The sequence below is a fragment of the Festucalex cinctus genome, chromosome 1 (genome assembly GCF_051991245.1).
Source record: "Festucalex cinctus isolate MCC-2025b chromosome 1, RoL_Fcin_1.0, whole genome shotgun sequence".
Taxonomy (NCBI): Eukaryota; Metazoa; Chordata; class Actinopteri; order Syngnathiformes; family Syngnathidae; genus Festucalex; species Festucalex cinctus.
The window spans coordinates 44,198,484-44,215,056 of record NC_135411.1 but is presented as its reverse complement, the minus strand read 5'-3'; the positions used below and the strand labels follow the sequence as shown (position 1 = coordinate 44,215,056).

At 43.8% G+C, this 16,573-nt stretch overlaps 1 protein-coding gene across 5 annotated transcripts in view; it reads left to right on the top strand.

The window, feature by feature from the left end:
* Window positions 1–16,573, top strand: part of tox (thymocyte selection-associated high mobility group box) — an 80,005-nt gene that overhangs the window by 32,340 nt on the left and 31,092 nt on the right. For all 5 annotated transcript variants that reach the window (XM_077536861.1, XM_077536896.1, XM_077536869.1 and 2 more), the window contains one exon: window positions 6,655–6,720. In XM_077536861.1, the coding sequence (XP_077392987.1) occupies window positions 6,655–6,720 (66 nt within the window). The remainder of the gene's footprint in view (window positions 1–6,654; window positions 6,721–16,573) is intronic.

Below are 16,573 nucleotides of genomic sequence, written 5' to 3'. Positions count from 1 at the left end.
AGGCCTCGTGGAGGGTTGACTTTAGCTCTGATGAACCCAAAATACTTTTGGGGGTCATCGAAATTGTCGTGAATGATGGTAGGATGTCCTAACGGATAGGCACATGTGCTGTTGACAAAAGGATAAAGCGATGTAACATCGACGTACATTACACGTTCACCGGGGGCAGCCGTATAACGTAACACGAAGGCATTCGTTCTCCCTCCAAAAAGAGCTTTACGTGGTATAAGAGGCTCAGGGAATTTTGAATTGCGCAAGAACTCTCTTACATCCGGATTTGACTTTTTTAACCGCAGCCACTCATGCTCCCACATCAACACAAGCTGTACACCGTGCTTGACTTTTAGATCCTGTATTTTCTTTTTAACCCTGTCAAACTTTTCTTGAAACGGTCGTTTACTCATAGGACACTTTTGAGTAGGATCGTAACATTCACGGCATCCGTGATAGAAACATCCGAGATATTCCCATACATATTTTACGCCGTCTATCAAAGCGTACCCGTCTACATAGTACTGCCCGATCTTGACCTCCCCCTTGTTTAAGGCGTGAATAATAGGTATTTTTTGGCTGTGCGCCACCCACATTAGGTATTGGATCGAATCGCGTGAGAATGATTTGGATTGTTGTATGTAATTATCGGTCGGCGTAATAGCCAATGTTTTAGGTGTTAGGAAATTGTTCCGGAACACCTTCATGCAGGAGGAGGCGATAGTTACAGAATTGAACGGGTCTGTACCAGTCGCATTAAGAAACTCCTCTCTAAATTTCTCACAAGCTGTCGCCAAAATATTCACATCATTTCTGCAGTACATTAGAGCTTCCTGAGCAAAATTGAAGGTTCCCTTACACGCTACCTCGTACCATTCAAAAAACTTTGTACGATGGACCGTCGACATACGCTCTACCCCATAATATTTTGGATCAGGGTAGGGACCGATGTAATTTAAATGGTCTAGAGAGCTAAAGCCATGGGGGAAATACCCTTTAGTTTGATCGATGAAACCTAGAGCTTTAGGCAAGGAGCTGAGGGGCATCGTGAGGAAGGACAAGGAGTCGATGTACCCCAGTTTGTAGTCCGTATCTGAGAAACAAATGACTTTGCTCCCTTGCATAATGACGCTGACATTAACCCCCATGTCTACCATTTTGTTTAGAATGATGTAAGCGTCAAAACCTTTGGCGTTGTGAGCGATTAGTTTAGACTGTTCAAAACGAGGGTTCCTGACATAATCAAGAAATTGTTCGACGCAATCAAGACCCAACCAATGTTTTTCCACCCCCTTTGTCGATTTGGTACACACTAGGTAGGGTTTGTGTTTACCGTCAGCACCTACGAATGTTTCAAAATCGTAGTAAATTATTTGTTTACAAGGCGCTTCCGGTTTTAGAGGCTGCATGTAACACAGATGAGGGTTTCCTCTCGCCTCAGCACCGCCCTTAGGTAGAACCTCTCCACATACTGTGCATTTGGCTTGAGGGCATTTATGTTTAACATTCTCCCCCTGTGATTTGACGTAATATTCCACACTGCATTCGCTACATTTTTTGTATTTCTCACAGTTGCTAGTCTCGGATTTTGAGGTCTGTCTGCGTTCTTTGTGTTTAACGAAGCAACTCTCGTTCTGACATATTTTGTTACAATCGTTACAATAAATGGCTTTGAACGGTTGTTGTTTGCAGGTAGGGTCGAGACAGATGTGACAATGCCCCTCACAACTATGTTGTTCTTGGTTTTTATGCCCTTTGTAACATTGTCTGCAAAAGTAGGATTTCCCTATGAACTCCTTAACCGATTTTATTCCATAATAGTGTCCGTCTAATAGCAGTAAGAACACTGAGTCCTCTGATTTGGGGTATTGCGTCTCAAAAAAAGACAGGGGGCGTTCGCAATCCGCTCTATAAGCTATAACGATTTTGCGTTTCACAAGCGTTTCAAATTTGTGTACGTCCCTCAGACTAACGGCAGTCTCACAAGTCAACCCCACGCTTTGCTGTAAATAACGAGCCCTCTGTGTAGCCTGATCAACAGTCAACGATCCGTCAAGCAGGTATGCTAACGATCTAGCAAAGCATAATTTATCATTTTTGTCATACGTTATGTACAAACATCTCTTCTTCTTTTGAACCATTTCATCATTTGTAGTCAAAATTAGTTTGCGTTTGGCACCTCCTCCGCCATTAACATCAAATACAATCTGTACAACAAGTTCTAGACTATTGTCGGCCAGTACCTCTGTATTAGATTGTGCGATGCGATCTAGCAAATTATGGACTGCGTCAGTTACGTCATTCGGGTCATTAACAGCATCTAGGTAACAGTGCTCCCTCACATTTTCACCCACTATTTCTGCTTGGACTATATCACCGCGACTAGTCGATCTGATTACCTCCTGCACAGCTTCATTCAAATTATTGCCAATGTTTGTGTAGAAGGCTGCAAAATCAAGGGGGTCTTCGGGTCTCGTCGTATTTAGATGTCGTCTTATCTCCAAGTTGTTAAAATTCGGACGCCTAACTTGTCCCCCCACCTGTCTGTTTGTGTCTGAAGATTGTTGCAAGGTGGAATGTGTACTGGGGGTTGGTGCTGGGGGATGTTCTGCTTGAATGTGTCGATGTACCCGAGACTGTTGTTGGAGGTCTTGTCTAGCTGGTGTACTACTACCATCAGCTTCTGTCTGTTGCGTTTGATTGTGCGTGTATGGTTGGTATTGAAAGTTTTGTGTATTTGACACAAGTGTCTGCTGGCAATGTGTACTGCTGCTACCTTCTACATGTTGCGTTTGATTGTGTGGGTGTGGCTGGTGTTGGAGGTCTTGTCTATCTGGAGTATGTTCTTGTCGGTAATGTGTACTGCTGCTACCTTCTGCATATTGCATTTGATTGCGTGGGTGTGTCTGGGGATGTTGTGAAAATGATACAGAGGATTGCTGTTGGTCATTTCTATGTATGTCTGGTTCAAGTATGTCCTCAACGGCTTCGTCGTTTGAAGATGACTGGTTAAGACGTGCAAGAGCCCTCTCTAAAGGATTAAAGAAATCAATAAAATCCTCAATGTGTCTTATAGCCACAAACGGATCGCCATCATCGCCGCCGATTTCATCAGGCATTTGAAAAGGCTCGATTTGCATAGAGATCTCATCGTTTAAGGCATTTACAATTTCAGCCAAACCTTGACCTACATTATCTAAATCCATGTCACCCCCCTCAGAGTTTTCCATTTCAGATTCGCTTTCAATCGGTGGAAACCCGACGAATTCACCTTCCTCTTCGGCCCTCACGTTTTCACGCCTTAATATCTCTTCTTCTTCTTCTCCTTCTTCTTCTTCTTCGTCAGATATTATTATGACCTCAGGTTGAGCAGTCTCTGGGACCGTCTCGCTCAGTATATCACCACCTATAATCATACAACATTACCGGTTCATTTAAAAAATAGTAATACATAGGTTTTATTTTATTTAAAAAAAGGAAATTTACCGTTCACTCCTGCAGATAATTCGTCATCCAATTCTTCCTCATCACTCGTAATTACGAAAATCTCCGGCTGTCTAATCCTCTCGTTCACATCCTCATTCAATTCTGTAAATATCCATTAGTAACAGTTAATTTTAAAGCAAGAAAAAGCTCTAAACGTTTCAAAATAAGAAATACTTACGCCGGATTCCTGGCACAACATCGCCATCTTGTGACGCTGAATAATAATACAGTTGAATTTCATCCAACAACGCTTCTAATTCTGTAAAAATTCTAATTTAAAATAAGAAAATACGAACTCATTCACTCATTCAAAAAAAATAAAAAATAAAATAAAATTAAAAAAACTCTCCTAACTCTATAAAATTAAAATAAATATAAAACAAAAATACATATTGATACAGACTTATTCCAAAATCTCTCATAACTTAAAAATAAAATAAACGCTATAAGTATAAAAATAAAGGCATGCATCATTCCATTAAATAAATAAATCACTCACTAAGATGCTTGCTTTTCCAGAAGCTTCATTAAGATGTCGTTTTTTTTTAATTTCATAGCAAAAACATTAATAGAAGTGAATATAAGTGCCTCATTTGTATGAGTATATATACATATATAGATAATATCAAGAGTTAATTACCTTGAGATCTTGGAAGCTCAGAGCCGATACCTCTTGAGAATTTTTCAGAGAAGTGAGTGTGGCATTGCGAAGGCCTCATATTTATACATTGAGGAGGGTGTGCAAAACGCAATTTAAAATCCAGAAATTTCTATTAGACCCTCAGAAATGACCCTCACAATTAGTTGCGTGTCCGTTCTTCTTCAGCCTAATTTAATTTTATGACCAGCAACCCCTCTGTTCTCACAAGGGGTGAGGAGACCTGCTCACCATTTTCCTTTTGTAAAATTGATACTGATATAAATGTAACCGTCAGAGTACATGCTTATTTTTGTAATATATTTTAGGAAGCGTTGTCTTTCAAACTAACAACATTATAGCCATCGTTTACCTCACACTTCTTCAGCCGCCCGTCTGTCCTCACACTTCTTTGACCCTCATGCAGCCATACATGCGCGTACGCGCACACAAGCACAGACATACATTTGACCTCCCCATGAATCTTTGACTGCATATGCTTCCCCCTACTCACAGAAATATTGAACAAAAATGTCAGATAGTAACTATATCAGTAAGGGGAAATTATATAGTTTTATCCGTTTATTTTCAGATTCAACCCCAGCAGTCACGAACGACTCTTACAACATTTTTACATATAATGTATAACTTCATGTTTTTTAATTTCATAATACCAACCAGCGTATCACAGTTTAACCTTACCTTATACTTCTTGTTTTACAACCTCTAAAATACAATCTTTGAGCCGTGTTTGCGCATACTTTTCCCCCTTCACCATAATAGAAATGGCTAGTACTTTTCCCCCCGGCGGTTTTACCCATACTAAACTACTCCCTCCGATCACGTCATTCAATCTCATTATTATTCATTGTTCACTCAATCTAGGGGGCGTGCACCGGATCCGGAAGTTAACCAAACAATTAGCATTTGAACCCGGGTCAGCCATGATATCTGCAAAAACAGGTAGGAACACCACCTACACATCATCCATCTTCATTAAGGGGTCATTAATCTTCATTAAATGACATCAGGAAGTCATTAAGGGTCATTCATCTTCATTATATAACACCTGGAAGTCATTAAAGGTCATTCATCTTCATTAAACGACATCCGGAAGTCATTAAAGGTCATTCATCTTCATTATACGACATCCGGAAGTCATTAAAGGTCATTCATCCTCATTAAACGACATCCGGAAGTCATTAAAGGTCATTACCCCTCATTAAATGACATCTGGAAGTCATTAAAGGTCATTAACCCTCATTATATGACATCTGGAAGTCATTAAAGGGTCATTAATCTTCATTAAATGACATCAGGAAGTCATTAAGGGTCATTCATCTTCATTAAATGACATCAGGAAGTCATTAGGGGTCATTAATCTTCATTAAATGACATCAGGAAGTCATTAAGGGTCATTAACCCTCATTAAATGACATCAGGAAGTCATTAAAGGTCATTAACCCTCATTATATGACATCTGGAAGTCATTAAGGGTCATTAATCTTCATTATATGACATCTGGAAGTCATTAAAGGGTCATTAATCTTCATTAGGGAGGGGTCATGACCCACACATGACCCCCCTAATCTAATTAAGAATGTCATCCATCAAATTTTGACAGAAGCGGCCTTGTAATATTCTCTCTATGGGAGTTGTGAGTGTATGTGAGGCTGTTCAGTGGTTGTTACAGTGTGTCACACGTACGTAGTTACATACATGTTTTACTGCAGTGCAGGCCCAGGAAGGGCGAAATCAGATACTGCCACATAAACTAGATGGATAGAGGAGGTAAAAAGGGAAAATAAGGAAGTAAATATGGCGTCAACATTTCATGGGTGCAATATCATACAGCTTCAATCCATAATTATATGTGGTTTGTGTAATTTGAACAAACAAGGAGGAGCTCTATGGCGAATGAAACGGGTCATCAAATGGTTAGCATTAATATTTGTAATTGTTAGTACGGTAATTAGCGTCTCTAAGAGTAGTAGTCTTTTAGCTGCTTCCATTTGGTGTGAACTGTGATTGCGAAGAAAAAATGAAGAATAACATGAAAACGATAGGACAAGAAGAAGAAGATGGCAAAGAAGTTACGGTTGTTCAAAACGCTGAATACAGCCCAGGTGATAGCAATATCATCTATAAAGAAGGCCTGAAGAAATGTGAGAGGGTTTTATGTTTTTGTTAGAGTACAGAAAAATAATTTCCCGATGTATGAAGGATGCAGGAAAAAGTCACCATGAAGGGGAACAACACTGCAGATCATATCTTCTCCATATAAGAGCTGTCGTCATAGTAATTTAAGTACATTTTATGGCACCTTGTGCGCCAGAATGTTTATTTAGGTTGTTCCTCATTTACAAGATGTTATTTAATATGCAAAAGTTCATTTTTTTTTAATTCTAAATGGAAACAGTTGCAATGTTTTAGCTGCCTGTATTTGTATTTTTTGTTGGTTTTATTTTAGCAACATCACAAATAATACTGCGTGTTTTTGTCATAACTGACATTCTTGCTTTTCCTTATTCTCCCCGCAGTTGGAAGGAGACAACATGTTCTTGAATATGCAAGAAACGAGCCTTGACTATGCTTCAAACAACCAGGTTAGTGTGACAGCCGTTAGTTTGTATGTTTTTTTTTAATTTTTAGAACTCTCTCTCTCTCTCTCTCTCTCTCTCTCTCTCTCTCTCTCTCTCTCTCTCTCTCTCTATCTCTCACTGTTATTTTAAGTCAGTTTCATTTGGTCTTTTGAATGCATGGAAATTCAATGTGGTGACTGCTATTTGCATTTTCTCATTTGTGCAAGAAGTGCACAGCGCTTTTGATTTTATATTTTTGCTTTATCATTATCCAGTCTGACAGTTACAGACAGTATAATCTCAATGATTTCTATCTTTCTGGTTCCCCTCTGTGGTGGAATTGATATAAAAAGAAAAGAAAAGCTACGCACACTTGTGGGAGTTAATGTGTTTGATACACTCACTGAGTTAAAGCCTCAAAATATACTGACATTTTACAAGATTTACAGGTTTTATTTGACATTAGGGGCGTATTTTTCTCAAAGAAAGGGTGGAACTACATGCTAGGAACTTTGGTTGCAAACATTTGAATGAGAAGTTTTGAGAGTATCAAAATCTGAATATCACTAACGTTGAGTATGTGCTACAAAATGGCTTGCTCTCTTTGATGATGCAAAGTTTATTGTTGAGCAAACATGCCGTGGTTGGGGTCTTCTGAAAAGTTTTTTTTGGCGGTACAAGGTTTCAGCCTGACACCAGCAATATGCAGCAAGTCGTGTAAAACTTTATGTTGAGGTCTTCAACTAAAGTCCTAATAGGAAAAAAAAAATAATGATTGTCAAGCCTTCTGTGTATAACAAAAGGGAAAGTTGCCCTCGTCCATGTAACTGTGAGTAATGCAGTCTTTGTATGCTCAGTGGTACAATGATTATTATCAGCATTTGTCAAGTTACTTGTGTGTCTGAGATTGGGACGAGAATTTGAGTGAATGAATGCACATAAATTGCATGAATTGTGTATGCTGTTTCACCATCAGTTTCATTAGAACCACTGTGAGGGTCAGTTTTTAAGCAACAGCTCTAGGACTGCATCATGTCAATACATGTCAATCTTTCAGTTTTATATACAGTAGCTCAGAAAACAATACAAAATACATTATTTAAACAATGTGGTGTAGGAATCTGTGATTTAATGTTTTATTCATGTTGTGTCATTGGAAGAGGAGTGGACTGTGGAATGAGAATGCATGTTTAATTTTGAAATACGATTGTGTCCTATGTAGTCATAGGTTGTTGTGATGAATGTGGCCAGTTTCAATGCAGGCCGAGTACCATTTTCACTCATATTTCAACGGTTTATGGAGCAGCACCAATGTGATGTTACTGCATTAAAGATGATGGGAGAAAACGGAAGAATGAAACTGTGTTTAGATAAACCAATTAAATTTTGGTTTTCTTTAGCACAATGCATTTTCCTAATTTTACTTGCGGGATTTAACTACCTTATACATAAAAAAAAAAAATGCTTGATGCCTGAGAAGAGTGCAATATGTTAAGAAGGATTAGTTTGCTTCCAGATAGCTTCATAGTATACTGTATCTTTTGCATAGTTGAATAATTTTTGGTTTCTTTTTAATTGCACTAAACTTTTACAGCTAAAAAAATTTTCTGGGGGTCGAGAACTGCTTGTTTTCTCCTTACCTGTCGGCTTTGCTTCGAGTTGTATCGTGCTGTGCTGTGATGTGTTTCTTCACATTGGATGTTGAGTTTTTAGCCAGCGCAAAGTTTGCAACACACTGAGGGGCCTATTCACTAAAGGTCTGCGTCGCCTTTGCACAGTGCTAACCGTTAAAAATGGAGCAATCCGGGAGCGCCTAATTCACTAAACACGTGGAGATGGGGAAATCCGTCACTAAGTGCTCTGACAAACAGATTGCGTCACAGTGCGCCGGTGTTATTTGCGCATATGTAAATGAGGTAATTTGCATACATTTCACGCAAAATATGCCCACCTCAATGCAAATGAAACTCATTGATATATAGCGTCTAATTCACTAACGCCAGCGCAAATAGCAACACCGAGTTTGCGTGATGCAAATAACGTTTTCGGAAAGCATGTATTAACCTGCTACAACCCCGATCCCGGGATCATGACAGCAGTGCATGGCACGGTGCACTGTCGCTCTCTGGCTGTTCATGCAGAGAGAGAGGAGAGAGAGGGGAGAGAGAGGGGAGGGAAAGAGAAAGAGAGAGAGAGAGAGAAAGAGAGAGAGAGAGAGAGAGAGAGAGAGAGAGAGAGAGAGAGAGAGAGAGAGAGAGAGAGAGAGAGAGAGATTCCCCAATGTTGGTTTAGGACACATATCGTAACCCGGGCTGAACGGCAATGTTGGGGAGGCATTTTACGATCATTTTTACGTGCCAGATGCATACTGTACGTCCACGCCAACCTCTGAAAATATATTTTAAAAAAACGATCGCACCAATAATTTGAACTTTATGAATGAATGACACAGTTGTCGTCCTCTCTGCTCTGTACAGCTTAATGGCTCTCTAAACGCTTCCTCTCGGTCCAACCTCGCTTTCTGATGATGTCATCTTTCTTGCAACTGTTACTATAACAACCATGTTCTTGGCGCAAATCCATTGCCATGTGTAGTAAATCAGGTGCAAATTTGCTCCAAGATGTCAGTTTTGTGGGCGTGTTTGCGCCGGTATATGATTAGAGCAATATCCTTAGTGAATAGGTGGGCAGTTGTGGTGCAATATTTCGCGCTATGACCGGACGCAGCGCATTCTTACTGAATATGCCCATGAGAGTTTTTTGTAGTCTTTACTGGACACAAATGCGAAGTAATGGCTGTATTTACAATGAGTAAATGCACCCGTTTGTGGAGGTCCTCCTGCTTCTTCCATTGTTTACGTCTCCTAGTGCTCGCCGCTTCCATATGTTGGTACACGTGACCCGGCGTTGTGTCTTCCGCTGAGAAAACGTGACGTGATGTGATGACACTCACAAATGAAAGAGAAATATCTTCTCCTTGAAATTATCTTAGACTTAGACTTGACTTTATTAAGAACAGCTAATAAAATAAAAAATAATTCAAGCAATCAATAAATAAGGTTATTACACCAGAGATTGAATTAATAATAATAATAAAATAAAAAATAAAAATTCAATCACAGTTCAATACTTAGTACTACTGAGGCGTTTTGTTCCATAAAAGAAGTTTAGTCCCTTCTCCGATGTTCGGCCATCAGTTTGTGCCCTCAAGCGCAAGGGGTTATGCAACATTAAAACAACCTGAAACATTCCAGCAAATCCATCTCTGAATAGCTCAAAATAACCTAGAATTAAGGTTTTGGAGTGGCCAAGTCAAAGTCCGGACTTACATCCAATTGAGATATTGTGGTATGACCTTAAACGAGCAGGTCATGCCAAAAAACAAAAACAAAAAAAAAGAAAAAGAAAAAAGATTTAAAACAGTTCAGCAAAGAACAACAGGCCATATGTTTAATTTCACCGAGGCCTGCTGTACACCGAGCAACTGTCACGAAAAAAACAAAAAAACAAAACAGTCTGCAACTCACACTTGCACATTAGTTCATGGTGTACCCCGCCTGCTGCCTGAAGCTGGGATAGGCTACAGCATACCCACCACCTTCGTGGGGTTAAGCTGTTCAGATGGATTCATGGATGGATTGATAAAATGGATAAAGTATGATGTATGGCACCACTAAATTAATAGTACTGCTATAAAATGTTATAAAGCATTTTTTTCATTATTTGGAACATTGTTGGAGAGTGGCACCTTAAAAAAAATTCAAACTTGAATTTTAAGGTACACCCTTAGAGTTACGTATCTTGCCACTATCCCATAGCCCTGACACAAGATGAAGACGGAAAATTGTTGTCACATGTACTAAACAGCCTGGGGTGTATTTCACAAAGCAGGTTAGTGAGAAATCTGGGTAAAGAAACCCTGAAAAGTGGGAAACTCGTTTTGGAAAGGGAGGTAACTGAAACAAGAGGATAAGAGGGAACTCTAGCCTCTTTCATAAAAAGAGATCATTTACGGTCTCGGTCGGTTACCGTAGTAACATGGGCCATCAACCTAACCTGGTCGGTAGCAGTTTTGTCATTGCGTAAATACACCTATAGTCTATAGCGTAAAGTTCACTTTTGTCACCAACATGGCATGTTCTCTTGACAATAACCCTATTGATGAAGGTGCTGCTTAATTGCGCAGGGAATAAAATATTCGTCACAGGAATGTTATCTGACCGCGTATATCTGGCATTTCCGCACAGTTACCTTTTTGAGCGGTACAGCATTTCACATCACAGTCCATCATCTACATACACAACTTCAATCCGTCATTTGCAACATTACCAGACGTAGTCATATGCGCTCACATTGCAGCATGTATTGTGCTCCGTTTTCTTTTCTTATACCCGTTTGAATAATGTTTTTATATTTCATCTTAGTGTTTTATATTCATATTAAATCAAGTGCGCTTCTCCCTCCAGGGCTCTACACTAACTTTTCCACTACTAGCACTGGTGCGAGTAACATTTTTAGTTGCTCGCACAGCACAGGATTTGGTCGCACCATTTTTGTGGAGGTGCAAGCATGACCTTAGGCATACGCAACTCGATATATTTGCAAAATATTTAATTGGAACACGAGGTTTTGCCTGCAACGGCAGTGGCTATCAAAACAAGTCAATAATTTCATATAACTCATCTCACGTCTACATTGTTTTGTTTAGCTCAGTAAAAGTACTTTTTTTTTTCTTCACCTACTCCTCAACCGCTGCTCCCCTGACCTTTTCATCTGTATGCTGTCCTCGCTCCGAAGCTTCTAGATTTCACCAGCTAGACAGCGAGTTAACGGCATTCCAAATAACCAGACTTCGTTTTCCTTTTGTGCCGTTAATTTGAACAATGGTCACTGACCATTACCCTCTTTAAGTCGGCGTAACACTAGAAAATAAAATAACAAACAATGTAATATGAGCTAACACACGACACCTTTTCATGCTAGTAGCTAGTTACATTGCATATTCAACAGTCTCTAATTGTGCTAATTAACTAAAATATATCTACACTGTTTTTATATTGACATCGCATGTACTTACGGATAATTCTTATCCAAAGCAAAAACAAAAATAAGATCCAACAGTCTGAGTAACAATGAACGTGTCGGCGTTGCGTGCTGTCACATTGGAGTGGTGTCTTTCTCTTTTTTACTGAACAAAAACATTAAACCTAGCAACCACAGGAGGGCGCTTAAAGACTGCACAAATTCAAACTAAAACTTCTGACGAGCAGAATAATCTGTATCGTTTGATTTGGCACCGTCCGCTGGCCCTCCTTTACCACCATCATTCTCATTTTGTTTTAGAAAATAATCACCAATAGACCGCTTCATTTTTTAAAAATTCGCTGCCGCTTTTCCCTGAGCCCCGCACAGCACGCTTCACGCTACCACACCACATCCGCCTCCATTGCTTTTCCGTTACAGGAGGCGTGCGGTGGGAAGGGGGCGGGATCATTTAAACTCTCCAAGCCAAGCTTGCATTCCCCAATGCATGCGGATCTGCCATAACATTTCACGAGTGGCAAGTCATGCCAATATTGAACCATATTTTCAATTTCATATGGACCACCATGGATGAAATATTGAAGATTCACGACCGGCTCGTGAGTCGAAAAGGTATTTGTGAATGGAGAGCTCTCCCGCAGGTGCTCTCATTCAAGTGAATGAGAACACCAGCGAGCGTTGTACACGCGCAATTGTATTTTTTTTTTTTTTACGAGAGAGCCAGGGGAGGACACGGCGACTTTGAATGTACGTTTTAAACATAGTGCAGAGGGAGCATTAATGCACCCGCGCTGCGCGCGCGGCATTTTTGTTCACCAGCACGCACTTAAAAGTTGCCTGCATTTGCGAGTGAAATGCTCGCACTATCGAGCCCTGCCCTCGCAGGATCTAAATGAAATGAATTAATGAGCTCATCATTCAACAGGTTTCCCCTGTAATATTGTGATTGCAAAGAACTATACATTTAAATTTACGCATTGACCCGAGCAGCAATGTTCTCCCATGACACCTTCCTTTATGGGGAGCCGCTGCGGTGTTGCACTTATTTCTTTTTATTTATTTATTTATTTATTTATTTATTTTTATAATAAAGACATGCTTAAATTTGACATATGATCACATTAAGATTTTGGGCTGAAAAGGGGCAAAAATATAAAATAAAAAAACACAAAAAACAATGTGGAAGCAGAGGGTGGCGCCGAGCTCGGCTTCCCCGTTGCCATGGTGACTCGACGAATCGGAGCTCCATTGAGGCGGTCTTTTAATTCTGGGAGTAAATCCAGGTGAGACTACTCAGCGTTGATATAACTCACTGGAAACAGCTGGACTGGAACCGAAAATGTAGAGTCTCCTATCTGAGAGTATGTCAACTTGTTGTTCAGGGTTAATCTCACAGTTTGTTGAACCTCCTTTGTGAAATACACTCCTGTACTTGTTAGGGGTGGGAATCTCTGACATGAGGCCGATTCGATATGTATCTCGATACACAAGTTGCGATTCGATTGAAAAACGATTATCTTTCAGAACAGAACGGTTCGATACGGTTCGATTAAGTTTGGGAACGATACAATTTTCGATTCGATACGATTAATTTCAATATTCAAAACTTAGTGACATTTGTTGCTTGTAAACATCCATCCATCCATCCATCCATCTTCTTCCGCTTATCCGGGGTCGGGTCGCGGGGGCAGCAGCTTCAGGAGGGAAACCCAGACTTCCCTCTCCCCAGCCACTTCAACCAGCTTCTCCGGTGGGATCCCGAGGCGTTCCCAGGCCAACCGAGAGACATAGTCTCTCCAGCGTGTCCTGGGTCGTCCCCGCGGCCTCCCGCCAGTGGGACATGCCCGGAACACCTCCCCAGGGAGGCGTCCAGGAGGCATCCGAACCAGATGCCCGAGCCACCTCAGCTGGCTCCTCTCAACGCGGAGGAGCAGTGGCTCGACTCCGAGTCCCTCCCGGATGACCGAGCTTCTCACCCTATCTCTAAGGGAGAGCCCGGACACCCTGCGGAGGAAACTCATTTCGGCCGCTTGTAACCGGGATCTTGTTCTTTCGGTCACGACCCACAGCTCGTGACCATAGGTGAGGGTTGGAACGTAGATCCACCGGTAAATCGAGAGCTTTGCCTTTTGGCTCAGCTCTTTCTTTACCACGACGGACCGATACAGAGTCCGCATCACTGCAGACGCTGCACCGATCCGCCTGTCAATCTCCCGCTCCATCCTACCCTCACTCGTGAACAAGACCCCAAGATACTTGAACTCCTCCACTTGGGGCAGGATCTCATCCCCGACCTGAAGACGACACTCCACCCTTTTCCGACTGAGGACCAGGATTTGGAGGTGCTGATCCTCATCCCAGCCGCTTCACACTCGGCTGCGAACCGCTCCAGTGAGAGCTGAAGGCCCCGGCCTGATGAAGCCAACAGCACCACATCATCTGCAAAGAGCAGCGATGCAATGCTGAGGCCACCAAACCGGAACCCCTCCACGCCTCGGCTGCGCCTAGAAATTCTGTCCATAAAAGTTATGAACAGAATCGGTGACAAAGGGCAACCTTGGCGGAGTCCAACCCTCACCGGAAACGAATCCGACTTACTGCCGGCAATGCGGACCAAACTCTGGCAACGGTCGTACAGGGACCGAACAGCCCGTATCAAGGGGCCCGGCACCCCGTACTCCCGAAGCACCCCCCACAGAACTCCCCGAGGGACACGGTCGAACGCCTTCTCCAAATCCACAAAACACATGTGGACTGGTTGAGCGAACTCCCACGCACCCTCGAGGATCCTGTGGAGGGTGTAGAGCTGGTCCACTGTTCCACGGCCAGGACGAAAACCACACTGCTCCTCCTGAATCCGAGATTCGACCTCCCGACGGACCCTCCTCTCCAGCACCCCTGAATAGACCTTACCAGGGAGGCTGAGGAGTGTGATCCCTCTGTAGTTGGAACACACCCTCCGGTCCCCCTTCTTAAAAAGGGGGACCACCACCCCGGTCTGCCAATCCAGAGGCACTGTCCCCGATGTCCACGCGATGTTGTAGAGATGTGTCAACCATGACAGCCCCACAACATCCAGAGTCTTTAGGAACTCCGGGCGGATCTCATCCACCCCCGGGGCCCTGCCAACCACCTCAGTGACTTCGACCCCAGAGATAGGAGAGCCCACCCCAGAGTCCCCAGACTCTGCTTCCTCAAAAGGAGACGTGTTGGTGGAATTGAGGAGGTCTTCGAAGTATTCCCACCACCACTTCACGACGTCCCGAGTCGAGGTCAGCAGCACCCCATCGCCACTATACACAGTGTTAATGGTGCACTGCTTTCCTCTCCTGAGACGCCGGATGGTGGACCAGAATTTCCTCGAAGCCGTCCGGAAGTCGTTTTCCATGGCCTCACCGAACTCCTCCCATGTCCGAGTTTTTGCCTCAGCAACCGCCGAAGCCGCGTTCCGCTTGGCCATCCGGTACCTGTCAGCTGCCTCCGGAGTCCGACAGGCCAAAAAGGCCCGATAGGACTCCTTCTTCAGCTTGACGGCATCCCTTACCGCTGGTGTCCACCAGCGGGTTTGAAGATTGCCGCCACGACAGGCACCGACCACCTTACGGCCACAGCTCCGATCGGCCGCCTCAACAATGGAGGCGCGGAACATGGCCCATTCGGACTCAATGTCCCCCGCCTCCCCCGAGACAAGGGAGAAGCTCTGCCGGAGGTGGGCATTGAAACTCTTTCTGACAGGGGATTCCGCCAGACGTTCCCAGCAAACCCTCACAATACGTTTGGGTCTGCCAGGTCGGACTGGCATCTTCCCCCACCATCGGAGCCAACACACCACCAGGTGGTGATCAGTTGACAGCTCCGCCCCTCTCTTCACCCGAGTGTCCAGAACATGCGGCCGCAAATCCGATGACACGACTACAAAGTCGATCATCGAACTGAGGCCTAGGGTGTCCTGGTGCCAAGTGCACATATGGACACCCTTATGCTTGAACATGGTGTTCGTTATGGACAAACCGTGACGAGCACAGAAGTCCAATAACAGAACACCGCTCGGGTTCCGATCAGGGGGGCCGTTCCTCCCAATCACGCCCCTCCAGGTCTCACTGTCATTCCCCACGTGAGCGTTGAAGTCCCCCAGTAGGATGAGGGAGTCCCCAGAGGGAGCGCTCTCCAGCACACCCTCCAAGGACTCCAAAAAGGGTGGGTACTCTGAGCTGCTGTTTGGTGCATATGCACAAACAACAGTCAGGACCCGTCCCCCCACCCGAAGGCGGAGGGAGGCTACCCTCTCGTCCACCGGGGTAAACCCCAACGTACAGGCGCCGAGCCGGGGGGCAATAAGTATGCCCACACCTGCTCTGCGCCTCACGCCGTCGGCAACTCCAGAGTGGAAGAGAGTCCAACCCCTCTCAAGAGGACTGGTACCAGAGCCCAAGCTGTGTGTGGAGGCGTGTCCGACTCTATCTAGTCGGAACTTCTCGGCCTCGCACACCAGCTCGGGCTCCTTCCCTGCCAGAGAGGTGACGTTCCATGTCCCAAGAGCCAGCTTCTGTAGCCGGGGGTCGGTCCGCCAAGGTCTCCTCCCTTGGCTGCCACCCAGCCTACACTGCACCCGACCCCTTTGGCCCCTCCCACCGGTGGTGAGCCCGTGGGAAGGGGGACCCACGTTGCCTCTTCGGGCTGTGCCCGGCCGGGCCCCATGGGTGCAGGCCCGGCCACCAGGCGCTCGCCAGCGAGCCCCGCCTCCAGGCCTGGCTCCAGAGGGGGGCCCCGGTGACCCGCGTCCGGGCAAGGGAAACGCGTCTCCAAAGTTATTTTCCATCATAAGGGTCTTCTG